The sequence below is a fragment of the Anomalospiza imberbis genome, chromosome 18 (assembly GCF_031753505.1).
Source record: "Anomalospiza imberbis isolate Cuckoo-Finch-1a 21T00152 chromosome 18, ASM3175350v1, whole genome shotgun sequence".
Taxonomy (NCBI): Eukaryota; Metazoa; Chordata; class Aves; order Passeriformes; family Viduidae; genus Anomalospiza; species Anomalospiza imberbis.
In genome coordinates this window covers 2,818,826-2,834,605 of record NC_089698.1, presented here as the reverse complement: position 1 = coordinate 2,834,605, position 15,780 = coordinate 2,818,826, and the positions used below count along the sequence as shown (strand labels likewise).

The 15,780-nt window shown below is 41.8% G+C and overlaps 1 protein-coding gene across 2 annotated transcripts in view; it reads left to right on the top strand.

The window, feature by feature from the left end:
• Positions 1 to 15,780, top strand: part of ATP2A2 (ATPase sarcoplasmic/endoplasmic reticulum Ca2+ transporting 2) — a 43,672-nt gene that overhangs the window by 21,334 nt on the left and 6,558 nt on the right. For both annotated transcript variants that reach the window (XM_068208462.1, XM_068208461.1), the window contains 14 exons: positions 1,198 to 1,278; positions 2,686 to 2,771; positions 3,728 to 4,192; positions 6,532 to 6,620; positions 9,810 to 9,912; positions 10,406 to 10,537; positions 10,626 to 10,748; positions 10,931 to 11,149; positions 11,897 to 12,232; positions 12,449 to 12,669; positions 13,628 to 13,830; positions 14,001 to 14,086; positions 14,485 to 14,618; positions 15,603 to 15,720. In XM_068208462.1, coding sequence (XP_068064563.1) covers positions 1,198 to 1,278; positions 2,686 to 2,771; positions 3,728 to 4,192; positions 6,532 to 6,620; positions 9,810 to 9,912; positions 10,406 to 10,537; positions 10,626 to 10,748; positions 10,931 to 11,149; positions 11,897 to 12,232; positions 12,449 to 12,669; positions 13,628 to 13,830; positions 14,001 to 14,086; positions 14,485 to 14,618; positions 15,603 to 15,720 — 2,396 coding nt within the window. The remainder of the gene's footprint in view (positions 1 to 1,197; positions 1,279 to 2,685; positions 2,772 to 3,727; positions 4,193 to 6,531; positions 6,621 to 9,809; positions 9,913 to 10,405; positions 10,538 to 10,625; positions 10,749 to 10,930; positions 11,150 to 11,896; positions 12,233 to 12,448; positions 12,670 to 13,627; positions 13,831 to 14,000; positions 14,087 to 14,484; positions 14,619 to 15,602; positions 15,721 to 15,780) is intronic.

Sequence of the window (15,780 nt, the reverse complement as noted above, 5' to 3'; positions counted from 1 at the left end):
GGATCGGTTGTCTTTAGTTAGTTATTCTCCCTTCTTTATTTCTTTGCATTATTTTATAATAATATAGCTGACACTTGAATGCTTGCAGTGTTAAATTACATTAGGAGTGTTCAATCATGTGTTAATTAGGAATATTGACATGCAGAATGTAGAACCCCTCCGTGTGAATCAGAATTGTGCCTCATTAATATGCTTTAGCAAGTTAATTTGCATGAAGCCATTTATTTGCAGTAGGCACAAAATGGTAGAGCTTTAGTTTTTTTCTTAAAAACTAAGAAAAGCTGGGTAAGAGGAAGTAGGAAGGGAGAAGATAATGTTGAGATGTTGGGGATGCTGGAGCTCAACTGACAACTGGATTTATCACTCTGCCATTTTAAGGAGTGTGGTGTTAACTTTTATCGTCTGCTGCCTCGGTGTCTCAAGCACTTGTTAGTGGATGTTTTGTTGTTTGTGGGGTTTTTTTTCTTCAGTATTCTCTTTTGCAAAGTAGAAATGTGCATGACAAGATAAACACAACAGAGATATGTGAAGATTGTAACTGGGATATGGATTGTGGTTATTTAATAGAGCAGCATTACTGGAAAATAAAGCTACTGTGTGATCTGAGGTTAACTTCCAACTCTAAAACATCTGGCAGAATTCAAAGTGTAGCATTACAAGAGCATATTTGCAGAAGCGCGTTATTCTCACAATTGGTGCCAAAGAAAAGGAAAATACAACTTCTTTTAGTTTTCTAAATAAATAGATGTGGATAATGTGATCTTTGGAGAGCAGAGGACTCACTTTGGGCATAGAGAAAACAGCTAAAAGACTCTGCAGGACCTGTTGTTCTGAAAAGGGAACCCGATTCACCTTAGCTACGGGTTTTGATTGTTTATAAATATGTCTTCTGAAATTGATATCTTGCTCTTGAGAATGTTTTCCCTTTGCTTTCAAGTGGCCATGTGGTTAGAAAAACAATCCAGTGACTTATAGCTTCTTTCTTGGAGGTTAGGTAGGGGCAAGTCTAAATTGCCAAGGTGTACTGGATACTCAGAAAATGGGAGTATTGCAAGTCACAAAAGCAGCAATAAGCTGCTGGTAATCTCAGTCATCTGTGCAGTTACTGGAAGGTCATTTTTCTGGCTGATGGAGGGAAGGGACACTTGGTCAGTCATCTCTCAAACAGCAAAATTCTGTCTTGTCATTTCTTTGTAGTTGGAGACAAGGTTCCTGCTGATATAAGAATTACTTCTATCAAATCTACAACTCTAAGGGTAGACCAGTCAATTCTCACAGGTACAGTTTCTCTGACTTTTATGTAATTATGTGCATAATTGAAAGTGCCTTTTCACCATTTATTTGCAATGATCCATTAGAAACAAGCCTGCAGCTATTGAAGTTCTCTGCATTCAAGTGCAGTAAATTTCAGATCTGGTAACTTGTAGAGTGGCTCAATGTGTTGCTTCATCATTGGCTTTGTTTTCCCTTTAGTGGGGCGAACATTCTTACTGAGTCTTGTAATGCTTTTTTGCCCTTGCTCTTTCCCCAACAGACACAAGCAATCTGTGGGAAATTATTATTTTTTTTTTTAATGGATTTCTCTTCTAGTTCACAGAGTCTTCTAGGTTTGAACATCGTGTCACCACTCCAATAAGAAAGTATGTAAATCTTACTAAATATCTTCTGCAACAGGAGAGAACAACTTTTGCAATGCTGGCAGCTTTTAAGCTGCTGCCACTAAAGACTCAGTGCACTCAAGCCTTATTTGCTCAAATTCTATGCACACACATTCGTGTGTTTTCTGGTACCAGCCCTCAAATGCAGGAGCTATTTTTAGAGCCCTTTTCAGATTTGTTGAAAATAAAACACAGTAGCAGCACTTCTGAATATAGGGAAAAAGCTGGGAATCAACCAAGCATGCTGCAACAGTTTTCTTTCAACTGGAACATGGAGATCTGTCTGCCTGTTTTGGTAGCCTAAATTATTGCCAACTAGCTCTGAATTTCAAAACAGTAAAGTATTCATAGGAAGCCTATTTTTCATCCTTGAATCTGTCTTGAAACAGGCTCCAGGGTTTCTCACTGCAGATCCTGAATAGCACAAGACTGATCAAGCTTTACTTATGCTTAGCATAGGAAAATGGATGCACTCCATGCCTGTAAAGCTGCTGGAATAAGTAGAAATAGCCCATCAGAATTCTGTAAAAGGGACTATTTATTTAAGTAACAGAATTCTTGTTTTAATGGAAGCCTTTGCTGTTTGCACCCAAGTTGATGCTTAAGTCTCCTGTCAGGTAAAATAGGACTGAGGTCTGAGATGCTGCTCAACAAAATCCTTTTAAAGGGAGGAAGCTTTGGGTCCCTTGAGCTTACACCAAGTAGTGTAACTCAGTGACTGCAGCTGAGAGCACCACCTTGTGAAATCTGGTGTAGCAATGAACATCTGCTTTTAAAGAAAAGGAGCCTTTCTGTACCTGTGTGACATGCTTGTAGAAACTGATACAGAGCTTTTTGCTGAAAGACAGACATTTGGTTTTCTTGGCCAACTGAAATATTTCCTGTTTCACTTAGGCAATTAAATTAAGATCATTTGAGGAAAGAATTTTGACATCCTAAAAATTTCAGAGCTGAAGATGTTAACTTTTTTATTCCCTCAGGACTCCAGATAGAAAATCTCTTCTTAAGACTATCATCTTTATTTTAGGTGAATCTGTATCTGTTATTAAGCACACGGACCCTGTGCCTGATCCTCGTGCTGTAAATCAAGACAAGAAGAACATGCTCTTTTCTGTAAGTAATTTACTTTGTGGTTTCCAAAACATTTATAAAATAACACTGAAGCTGATAAAAAATGTGCACAACTTCAGGTCTTCCCCAAAAAACTGCATGACTTTGCTATGTTCTCTGTATATATTTCTGTGTGTCTCCATACACATTGAACTAAATTAACTTTTAATAAAAGCTGTCCTCAGGGGAAGATGTTGGATGAAACCAGTCTATATGAGGAAAATTATTTTTGTCCTTCACAAGGAAGTCTTGGAGGGTGGAGCACACACACTTTTAGTGTTTCTGCAGTCATTTTCTAAAGTAATAGTTTTTCAGTGTGATAAGAGCCCACACAAATTGTGGTGTTGTGTAGCTAAAGTGGAGAACTGGCTTTCTGTATAGGAATGAAACCGTTTGTTCAAATTTATTTGAAGGAAGGATTAAATATCTTTTGGATAAGAAAATAACTTTTTGCTGGCAAACAGCTTAATTTTACTGTTCATTTCCATGTTAAATATGTTCACACAGGGAGCCCTAGAGAACACATCTATTGCTCATAGCAAATAACATTAAATCTGACAAAATAGAGCCTGGATTAAAAAAAGAGAGGTAATTCCAGCTGAAATACATACTGCTTGCTCAGCATCTGGGTTTGGCTGTGGTGCTTGTGAGAGATCAATACTGACTCGTTTTGAGCCTGTTCTGGGAGCAGAAATTCTACCCTGGAGTGTTCCCTTACAGACACAGGCAGTGTCATCCTCTTCCTCTTTACCCTTTTCCATATCCTGGCTGAAGCACAGTCTAAACTTGTATGAGGTGGTTTGGTTCCAGGGGTTTTTGTGGTGGTTTTTTTTGGTTTGGGTTTTTTTTGTTTTGTTTTGTTTTTTTTTTTGTTAAATTAAAACCAAACAAAAGAAACTCACCCACAGAACCTGTTTGTAGATTGACTCCAAGTTTTCCCTGCTCTTGCTTTACCTCAGGGTACAAACATTGCTGCTGGTAAGGCCATGGGGGTGGTTATTGCAACAGGGGTAAACACTGAAATTGGGAAAATCCGTGACGAGATGGTGGCGACCGAGCAGGAGAGAACCCCCCTGCAGCAGAAGCTGGACGAGTTTGGGGAGCAGCTGTCCAAAGTCATCTCCCTGATCTGCATCGCCGTGTGGATCATCAACATCGGCCACTTCAACGACCCCGTGCACGGCGGCTCCTGGATCCGCGGCGCCATCTACTACTTCAAAATCGCCGTGGCCCTGGCCGTGGCCGCCATCCCCGAGGGCCTGCCCGCTGTCATCACCACCTGCCTGGCGCTGGGGACACGCAGGATGGCCAAGAAGAACGCCATTGTGAGGAGCCTGCCCTCCGTGGAGACCCTGGGCTGCACCTCGGTGATCTGTTCCGACAAGACGGGGACGCTGACCACAAACCAGATGTCCGTGTGCAGGGTACGTCCCACGGCTGCTCCTGCTGCTCCTGTTCTCCTCGGCCACTCTCAGGAGTCAGCACTGCTCAAATTCTCCTGATCCCGGCTCTTTTGGGTTCTCATATCATCAAAATCCTGCTCTTATTTTCCTGAGATAAGCCTCCACTTTGAATTCAGTTTTCCACTGTGTAGTCTTGAAGGCTTTTGTCTCTTTCCTTATTTAGTCATGGCCAAAAATAGCTGTACCCACACTCATGGAGGAGAAGGCTGTTTGTAAGCAGCTGTCCATTGACTTGCCCGTGAGCCTTTCAGGTTACTGGCAATTCTTTGGTGTGATTTATGTCTTGTATTAGAAAGTTACACTGTGGAGCAGGCTGTGTGTAAGAGTCAAACACTTGCCTCTTCAGTTGAGAAAGACAGCAATGGTGGAGAAACTTACTATAAGAAAAGGAGATCTACTGGAGTAACTTTGGTAGTCAAAGGTGTTTCCACTCCTGGGTGGTTCCACCTTTATTTGGTTATCTTACCTTCAGTGGCTTTGCTGGTCTGATGGGGATCACTGCAGTGTTTTCAGTGTGCAACAATGACTAATCTGGCAGCTTGAGGTTCAGTTGACCCTGTCACCAGCATTGCCAGGGTCATCTTCAGTGTTGGTGTATTTTTAGGTCAGCATGAGTTCTGTGCCTCTCCTCCCTTCCCCCCAATACTCTGTCTAGTGTTGGCTAATTTGGGACTTCCATGGCTGGTCACTTAACATAATGCATGTTCAGTTGCCAGTTTGCCCTTCTTTGTGGGGATTTAATGGAGAAAACACTGAATTCTTCTGTTTAATAACTTCAGATGTTCAGTGGCACAGCAACTCCAGCATGGAATGTCCAGATCCTCATTACGTTGGGTTAGAATTCCAAATGTGTGCGTGTTGGGCTCTGCACACCAGTGGTGAAAGTTTGTAAGCCCTAAGCACTTTGTTCTCATGTGATTGATGGCTTTTTCTTCCTAATTGGTGGTTGACTTGTTCTACTTCCTTAAGTATCATAGTATTTATACCTAAGAGACACAAAGCAGCTGCTCATCAGTATTCCAGAGGAGGTTACTTGCAGTAGAGTTGCATAACTGCCCTAGTCTTTGCAGGGATTTTTTCATCCTGCAGATGCCAAAATCAGGAGGCTTCCCTGGTTAACTCATCATTTAAGTTGTGTTTATTTAAAACCTCAAAATGCTCTGCTCCTTATTTAGAGGGCTAAATGTTTTAGATCTTGTCCAGCACAGCTTGGTTCCTTGTGTAACCTCCAAGGGCTGCAAAAGAAGGTGAATTGAAGTTTGCGAAAATGTAGCAAAATTCTAATACCTGTAACGATGTGTTTGTTTTATTGGGCTGTGTTTTGTGAAGATGCTTGTCTAAAATGTAGGGCACACAGTGAGAGGAGAGGAGGACATTGCTAAAATGTGTTGTGACAAAATGGTCACAAAACCAGTGGATCAGAAGTTCCATTAGGATACACCGTCAATTAGTGAGAAATTATCTTCTGTGGTGCTACTCCAACAAGCCATGAGAGTAAGACAGCTTCAGGCACTGTGGTTTTTATCTCCATCCTCTCACATGTGATTCTGCCTGCAGCTCTCCTAGAAAGGAAACAAAGGAAAGACTGATTTGCAGATCTCTTAGACAACTGCATCCTTCAGATTGGTGTCTGAATTTGAAAATATCATTTTCACCAGTGCTAGAAGAGCACTTGAATTGGCTGATTGGTTTAAACTCCCAGTGTCCCATGTGGTAAAGTGACTTGTAACTGGAAACCAGGACAGGAAACACTTTCATTTAAGGCTGGTATTAGGAGAAAGTGGCCATAGTCTGGCTCTTGCTAAAACCTCATCTCTTAGATCTCAGCTTCTCCTATTTGTGGATGCTTTTATTTTGATTTTGGGAGAAATTGTCAGTGTCTGAGCTGACAGTGTCCAGCTGAGCTGTGTTTGACTATTCCAAAGCAGAGAATTAATTTCTGATTAGAGTTACATGAGAGTTAATTCACAGGTGTGAAGTTTAGGAAGAGCTTGGCTCTAGTGAGGGTTGTCAGGTGGTGTGTGAATGGGCTTCCCAGCTGAAGTGTACACAGTTCCTGTGGTTTTCAGCTCTGTTTTCCAAAGAGCTCTGTAGGCAGAAGAGCTGTTCCCTGTACTTTGTGCTTCCGTGTATGAAGCTGTTCAAACATATGTGGGATCCAAGTGCACAGAATCAGGTCTTGTCTGGTTTGTTTATTCAGACTGAAGTTGCCTCTTGTACCTGCTTGCCTAAGGCCTGTTTAAATCTCTTGCTTTAATTATTGTTCAAAGGTAGTAACACTTCTAACTCTCTAATTTCAGATGTTTATCCTGGACAGAGTAGAAGGAGACAGCTGCTCCCTGAATGAATTTACTGTAACTGGTTCAACATATGCTCCCATGGGAGAAGTGTAAGTGTCCTGTTCAAGTTAAATATTTGTCTGTTCATGCATTCACTATTACTTTAGTCCAGAAAGGGATACATGTTATATTCAATAGTGATAGTTAATAAGTGAAAGGTCAGCCAGTGAGGATGCACACTGAAGGGCTGGGGGTAAGTAATAAACAGGAAAACAAAGATCAATTGTAGAAAAGTAAACCTTCATAAAACATAAAAAGTCTCCAGTATTGCACTGTTCCCTTGATAATCTAAAAATTAGTAAGGGGTAGAGAGGATTTATTTTATTGAAATCTTCCTGGATTGAGATTAGCTATCTCAGTGCTTCTAAGTGAGGTTTACATTTCTTATTCAAAAACTGGGTAAATCCGAAGAGGTGAGCATTTGCTAATCTGTGAGGTCAGTGTTTCCAATTTCCCCGCCTCAGAGAATGGGGAAGTTGTTTTTTCTGAGGCATCTTCTGAATGTGTTGGAGTTACCTCTTAAATTGACTGTAAATTCCTGTCCCTGGCCCTCAGTAGTTTATTGGTGCATCTGTACTTGAGTTGGTGTGTGTTTGTCCCAGCCTTTGCTATTTGAGCTGCTGTTAAAACCAGTCCTTTAGGAAAGGAATGAGGTTGGGTTTACTTTATCAGCTGCAAGTCTCTTCTAGTGAGGTAAGTGGTTCATCCGGAAGACTTCAGGAATTTTTAGGACTCTGCTTCTTAAAGAAAAGCCTCTTCTTACTGGGTTGTTACAGCTCCTTTTACTTGATCAGTCCTCCATGTGTTTTATAACCGTATCAATTCAGTTTTACTTGCAGAGTAGAACTCTGCTGTGGATGATGTAGAATTTAATTTCAGTTATTGTAAACATCTCAGCCTTGTGCAGTTTCACTCGTGTGCCTCTGACTCCTGCAATCTTGCCCATCTCAATGATTATCTCTGTTTAATTTCCATGGCAGTTAAGACCCTGGTGTTCCCAGCAGCTGGAAATCTTAATTCCCTAGTTCTTTTTTGTTTCAAAGCTAATTGCTGTCAAAAGCTTATGCTTTCATTTCAGGAGGCAGCATTTGCTTAGACAAGGTGACTCCAGACCTTGCAAAACTCCCAGCTATTGCACTTTAACTGGGCTTACAAGAGCTCCAGATAAACAAAATAATAAAATAGAGAGTGGTGACAGATGTGGGGGATAATGAGACAGACAGCAATGTTTGTTAATGTGCTGTTTTCACTTACTGAAGTTGAGGGAATGTGAGCAAGTGTGTTAAACTCACTGCATTCAGGGACACAAAGGATTCTGAGAGAGGGAAATTGCCTCAGAAAGGCTCTTACTGGAGCATAGGGAAACTCAGCTCAACTCCAACCCTTAGGGCTGGTTTATTTCTGCATTTAAAGGCAGATTTTAAAGCCTGGCTTTGGAGGGATTTTAAGTAAGGTGACTGACTTCACCTTGGATTGCAAACTGTCACTGAAAATGGAGTTTGGGGGGGTTAAGAGGCAATTAATCCACTGCACTGCCCCAGAGCAGGACCTGCTCCAGATATGAACCATTTCTGACAGGTCTTACTTGGTACTTCAGACAGTGTTGGCTTCCACAGCCTATTCAGTTTCATAAACATTAAGTGTTCTTGCATGAAATCAGTAATTTTTCACTTCGTGTTAAAATATGATACCAAACTCTCCCCTAAGATTCATTCAGAATATAAAATCACAATTATTTCTTAATAAAAACCTCCCAAATTTCATACTGATTTGTTTTCCAGGGACATTGGGAGATTGTCAAAAGCATGGAGTAGTTTTGCCATGTGTCAGCACACTCAGTCTTACTGCAAACTAGGAGCACAAACCCAATAATAATTAAGAACTGCAGCAAAAGCTGGCAGATTGCATCTGACCTTCAAATGAGTTCATCTTGAAAAACCTGAAGCTGTAAGGAAAAAAAATTCCTTTATCCAGAACTGATCCCAGCACCTTAGGCTCTGCATTTGTTCTTCAGAAACTGTTGATAAGGAACACACAAACAAGGGCTATAAAAAACACACCCTGGTATAACAAGTTATGAGTATTCCAATATGCTGGTGTTCTTTGAGTTCAGAACAGGTGAAAACAGGAAGTTTTGGGTGGCATGGAGGAGGTGACAGCCTGAGAGCTGGACTTCAAAGCCACAGCTTATGGCTGTAGGATTGTATGCCAAATGCAACATTTAAAACATACTTGTTTCCTTAAGATTCATTTTGCTGTCGTGCTGTGTTACACAACACTGGAATTTGTTTGCAGTACCACAACTGAACAAAAGCTTACATAATGGGACATGTCATCGTCTGTGTTGTGAATTCTTAGAGTAATGATCCACATCTTTCCACCATCAGACCTTCTTCCCCCCTCCTTCAGAGCTTTTATTAAAGATATTCTATATTAGCTCAGCCTTGGTAATTTTGCTAGGGGAAAATAACAGTATTGAGCACTGTCTTGGTTCTCTTGTGCTTGCTGTAGAAGTCTGGGAATGTTCCAGAAAAGGAATCAATTCACTGTTTCCAAGTCTGAAAGCAGAGAAGTTGCTTCTTAGTTGGGATGTCAAAATGGTGCTTTACTTCAGGAAAATGTACCTTCCCTCTCTCTGAAGTCTCGAGATATTGATTATTAAGTGTGTTTCACTATTAGAAAAGAGCATTTTTTTTTCTTGTGGAGTTAGTCTTGTGAAATGACTTCGCTTCTCATGGCTTTAGGATGCTGACATATAATACGAATCAATTGTTAGGAAATTAAAGAGGAAAATCTGCTTTAATGCCTGCCCAGTGCATGCACTTCATGCATTGCAGTAAAGCTGCAGAATATGCAGCAGGAAGGAAGCTGACCTCCTGAGGTATCCAGCAATATTCCTCTCCTGCTTGGACCTCCCCTCCAAGCCCTGCAAAAACAGGGGCTCAAACCGGGCCTTCCTGTGCTCATCTCCAGGCTGCTGTGTGACTGTCACTGGAGGAAGTCAGTTTTTGTCACTCAGAGTGATGTCCTCAGTGATCTTCTCATTCCATTCATGATTCTGATCCAAACTTCAGAACTCCCCTTTATCAGTCCTGCTCTTCCCAACAACTTCTGTTGTTCCAAGTCCATAACTAATGAGCATTGTACTAAATGGAAATGCAGTAAAGAGGATGAAGAAAATATGAGATGCTAATACTAAATAACTAACTTCAGTCTCCCCCTTTTCTTCCTCTGGAAAGGCATAAAGATGACAAACTCATTAAATGTAGCCAGTATGACGGTCTTGTGGAACTTGCAACGATCTGTGCACTCTGCAATGATTCCTCCTTGGATTACAATGAAGTAAGTTCATATCCTGGAACAGAGGAGAGTGTGGCAATGAGGATAAATGTTCTCATCTGTCTGTGTAATACCTTTCAGTGCTAAATCCCCTTCTAGTCAAGGGGGGAGAGTATTTAGGCCCTCTGAAGTATTAATTCTGAGAATTACTTGTTTGTTGAACACTGAGAACTAAATCCAGCAGCAAGTGTAATCTGTAATTTGGAAGATCTCCTGATGCTGCTTTCTTGGTTTGCCTTGCTGCCTTACGGGTGCTACCAAGTCTCAAAATGTCTTAAATGCTTGATGATAAAATACTGACATCTCTCTCTGCTGCTCTTGAGGGTAAAGGCTTCAAATTCCTACAGATCAAACTCCTCAAAGCTGCTCTTTTAAAATAGTTTTACTTGTTTCATGAGCCACTTTTTTCCCCCCCCCCTCATTGTGACACTTGAGCTTGGTCGGTTCCAGGTGATGTTTAAACTCTGTGCTTTTGTTTGCTTTGTGTTAACTCAAGGCTAAGGGAGTTTATGAAAAGGTTGGTGAAGCCACAGAGACGGCGCTTACGTGTCTGGTTGAAAAAATGAACGTGTTCGACACAGACCTGAAGGGACTTTCTAGAATCGAACGTGCGAATGCCTGCAACTCGGTGAGTCCTCTTTGACTGCCATTGCCTGGGGACACAGCTCTGTATTGTGTATCACCTAAATGCACTTTATGCTTTTTGTTTTAATAAGGTGATAAAACAACTGATGAAGAAAGAATTCACTCTGGAATTCTCAAGAGACAGGAAGTCGATGTCTGTCTATTGTACTCCAAACAAACCGAGCCGCACGTCCATGAGCAAGATGTTTGTTAAGGTCAGTCCCTCACTGGAGAGAGAGAGAGGTGATGGAATGGCTGCAGAGTATTTTAAATACTTAAAAATTACAGTGCAACTAACTGCAGCTTGGAGTGGGAGGAAGGACTCGGTAATTTAAGCAAATGTTGTAATGGAAAGGGATTTATTAATCTAAATTACTTCTTCTTTTTGTCTCTGCAGGGTGCTCCTGAAGGTGTGATTGACAGATGTACACATGTCCGAGTTGGAAATGCTAAAATACCTTTGACCCCAGGAATTAAGCAGAAAATAATGTCTGTCATTAGAGAATGGGGAACTGGCAGAGACACACTGCGTTGCTTGGCTCTGGCAACCCATGACAATCCTCCCAAAAAAGAGGAAATGAATCTGGAGGACTCCTCAAATTTCATTAACTATGAGGTAAGATCAGTACCACTTCTTCCTCTTCCAAACTGGAGAATGGTGGCTCCTTCTTTTTGATTATTCCTTGAGGAAGTTACATCTGAGAATTTTCTCTTTCTGGGTATTTTTGATGTCAGACACAACAGTTCCCCACTTGTTTGGAGGAAATGCTCCGTTTAAAAAGAGACTTTGTTTTAGAAGAAATTGTTGATGGCAGGTAGCTTTTTTTTGGCTAAAAGCACAAGAAGAAATCAGTTAAACAGTCCGAAAATTGCATTGTAGTTTCAGCTTTTATGGTTTTTCAGTTTGGCATTGCTCAACTTCAAGACCTTTTTGGGGATTTTGTGATGGAACATAGCTCTCTGGGAGTCAGGTTCACTTCCCTGCCTCTGCTGTCAGCTGCAAGGGCTCAGTCCATGATTATCATATTAGCTGCTCTGTAATTTTCCAGTGAAATCTGTATCTGGTATTTAGGAGGAAAGTAACAACAGTTGCATGAGTTCTTGGCTTGTGCTCTCTCTGCTCCTGGCACTGATGATAAAAATGAAAGACTCAATGCTTGCAGGTTGAATTTGCAAGGCTGGCAAGTAGAACACATTTTAACTTCAAATTAGTGCATTTGAAGCAAAATTTGGTAAGGCAGGATAAGGAGCTATCCCAAATGTCACAACACAGGTGTAACATGCAGGGAAAACAATTATTTCACTGCTACCAGAGGAGAAATCTGCAGGATCTTGCACTGAAACTCTGTGTGTCTTGTTTCAGACCAACCTGACATTCGTGGGCTGCGTGGGAATGCTGGATCCCCCAAGGATCGAGGTAGCTTCATCCATAAAGCTGTGCAGACAGGCTGGCATCAGAGTTATTATGATCACTGGTGACAACAAGGGCACGGCTGTGGCCATCTGCCGCCGCATCGGGATCTTTGTGGAGGATGAGGATGTGTCCACCAAAGCCTTCACGGGCAGGGAGTTTGATGAGCTGTCCCTGGCTGCCCAGAGGGATGCCTGTCACCATGCCCGGTGCTTTGCCCGGGTAGAGCCTTCCCACAAATCCAAAATTGTGGAGTTCCTTCAGTCTTTCGATGAGATCACAGCCATGGTAAGTGATGGTTACTTGGTTAGAAAGGCAAATGCTGTTTAAACCCTAATCTCAGAGTAATTCCCCATTCTGGAAAACACTTGCTTCCATATTTCCCTGCATTTAGTGAGTTTTGAGGATCTAAAACCACACCCAGTGCAAAATTCCTTTCTGGATCTGTATGTTAATACCCACCTTATTTACTGATTCATTTCCTACCCTGAATTCTCGTTTTAGACTGGTGATGGTGTCAATGATGCCCCTGCACTGAAGAAAGCAGAAATTGGAATTGCCATGGGTTCTGGTACTGCAGTGGCCAAAACTGCTTCTGAAATGGTTTTGGCAGATGACAATTTCTCCACAATTGTGGCTGCTGTGGAAGAAGGACGTGCAATTTATAACAACATGAAACAGTTCATCAGATACCTGATCTCCTCCAATGTTGGGGAAGTTGTTTGGTAGGTTTAAATTTATTTTTTCTTTGAGCTAGAGTAGTGATGATGGAGTCTTCCAGTGTTTCTCACTAAAACCAGAGGAGGAGGTTCTCCAGGTAATGGATCTCTCTTTAGTGAAGAACTGTAGCTTGCCACAAAAGTTGCACGTTGTGTTATTTAGAATATTCTAGCTCAGTAGGTAATGCTTTCCAGTTATTTCTGTCATTGGAATAATTCTTTAGAGAAGGAAAACCAAAACCTTAATCAAACAGAAGGAGATGTGGAATTTCAGATAACATAGTCCCAGGCATAGCTTAGATGTTTGTTTAACCTCAGGTTCCAGAAACACGTCGTGTGTTCCTCTGAGAGGAGCAGTGGTGACCCAGCACCACAGAATGCATTGCTGGTGACAAAATGTAAATATTGATCTCCTCACAGTCCTTACAACAAAGCAGACTTTTTTCCCCAGAGTGGGATAAAGCACAGCAATTCTCTTGCCTTGTTTCTTGTCACCTTTAAGGCCATCCTTCATATGGCTCTTGTTGCAGCCCCTTATTTCTGTTCTATTTATTCACACAGGCTTGGAGCCGTGAAAGCTACAGGTTCAATAAACTTCTGCAGGGAATAGCAGTAATCTAGGGAAATGAAGGTTAGTTATTTGAGCCAAAATGTGTCTTTTAGAAAGTGGTTTGCAAGCCTTTATCCATGTGTATGTATATATTTAGCTATACAGACTAGTAAAATGGAAAAAAAACCAACCCTAAAGTCAAGTCTTCAATTTTTGAAGTTATCAGAAGACAGTGCTTCAAAGCTTACATGCCAGTGGTTAGTCTTTGCTCTTGGGTATGTGTTTCGTTTTCGGCTTGTGAATATTCAGCTTGTGATCTTCAGTGGGTGAGAAGAGAAGTGCTGCTGCAGGTTTAGGCTTAAACGTTACTGACATGCACAAGAATAAGCTTGTAACTGGTGGGTTTCTTTGTAGCATCTTCTTGACAGCTGCCCTGGGTTTTCCTGAGGCTCTAATTCCCGTTCAGCTGCTGTGGGTAAACCTTGTGACGGATGGTCTCCCTGCCACTGCCCTGGGCTTTAACCCTCCTGACCTTGATATCATGAACAAGCCACCTCGCAACCCCAAAGAGCCCCTCATCAGTGGGTGGCTCTTCTTCCGTTACCTGGCTATTGGATGTAAGTACTGATGGCTTTTTTTGTTTTTCCTTAAATAAACTAAGACATGAATTACAACCTATTTTTTTTTCAGTACTGGAAGTCTTGAGGGAGAAGTTCAAGTGTGGCAAGTTCAAGTATGTCTTGCATACAATTCACAGCTCTGAGAAAAGCTCTTTGTTTTCTTGCAGGCTACGTTGGTGCTGCCACAGTGGGTGCTGCTGCTTGGTGGTTTATTGCTGCTGATGGTGGTCCAAAAGTTTCCTTTTACCAGCTGGTATTTGCTGAGTTTAATATCTTTGTGGGGAGGGGGGAGGTTCCTGGTGCTTTCATACTTGAAATGACTGTGCAAACCCAGTAGGTTACGGGAATTTATATAATTAAACGTTTTCAGACTTGTTCCTGTGAAACTTGATCATGATTAATTAGTCTTGATAGCAAAGCTCAGAGGTGGGATACCTGGGCTTCTGACAGTTTGAAGGACAAATTGTTGTCTTGTAAGTGAAAGCCTAAAGAGGATTTTTCTGAAGCAGGCAAAAGTCTGTAAGCACAAGTTTTAGGAGTCACAGTAGAAAGTTCCCTTTCTGCAGTACTCGCTGCTGTTTTCCTGGTTGCCTATTTTACACTTTAAAAGTTAACGAGCTGTGGAAGCGAGTTGACTCTGTTCTGTTCCAGAGCCATTTTCTGCAGTGCAAGGAGGACAATCCAGACTTCTATGGGGTGGACTGTGTGGTGTTTGAGTCCCCGTATCCGATGACAATGGCTCTCTCTGTGCTTGTCACCATAGAGATGTGCAATGCTCTCAACAGGTTCGTATGTCCCAACAGGAAAGCCAAGCCTCTGCACAGCTTATCCAAAATCCTGCTTTTTGTGCAATTTGAGCCTTGGTGAACAGCTCAGCTAATGAAGAGTGAGTCACATTTCCCTTCTGAGTTCTGGTAGTGCAAACAAACTGACTCTTAGATAACATTTGAGATCTCTGATTATCATAAGGTGTATTTTTAAGTCTGCCAATTCATTCTGGTATTTTACTAAGCACAAGCAACTGAAATATTTTCCATTATTTTAAATCTAAGCTTAATCAATTAGATTATCCCTACTATGTTGGTATAAAGTGATATCAAGGAGAACTAAAATAAGAATGCTGAAGATATGGAAAATAGTTTTTCCTGCCCTAAGGGAGTGTGGGTTTAGCCAATTAATATTAGATTATAAATGGAAACCACTAAATAGCACAATGTCAAGGGTATTTTTCTTCAAATAGCTTGGAGGTCAGTTAATTTAAAAACAAATAAACTCGAAATACATTGCACTGGGGTAGTCCTACATAAAGATACTGCTCTACATCTGCTGCTCTGGATCTCAGCCTCTTCTCAGCACAGCCTAAATGCAGATGGAATCAAGAGCCAGCATTAAGAAGGTGAAAGTGTTTGGCCCTCTGTCAGTCTTCCAGTGAACTCCAGCAGAAGTGGGTGCACTTGGGGCCCTGGTAGACTCAGCTCTCCTAGGCTGCCATGTCCACACTTCCCTCTCCCTCCCACGGAGAGGATTTTGGGGTCACAGTGAGAAGAATAGGTCAGGACAGGACACTTGAGACGATTTCAAGAACAGACCTGAGGCTGATGCTGCCTGCTTTGCTAAGCTGACTTCCAGGCCAGTTTGAAGCTGCAGCATCCAAACCATGTCCTGGGCTGTTTCCTGCCTGGGATCCCTGTGCTGTGCCAGGCTGCTTTGTGGTTCTCAGAGCTTGCTGTTGGTGTCACAGTCACACATGAGCCGTGTTTCTGTTGCAGCCTGTCAGAAAACCAGTCCCTGATGAGGATGCCCCCGTGGGAGAACATCTGGCTGGTGGGGGCCATTTGCTTGTCCATGTCCCTCCACTTCCTTATCCTTTATGTGGAACCACTGCCAGTAAGTGCTCATGCCTTATCCCCACCCCTGAACTTCCAGACAGAGCAAAACCTTGTGTGG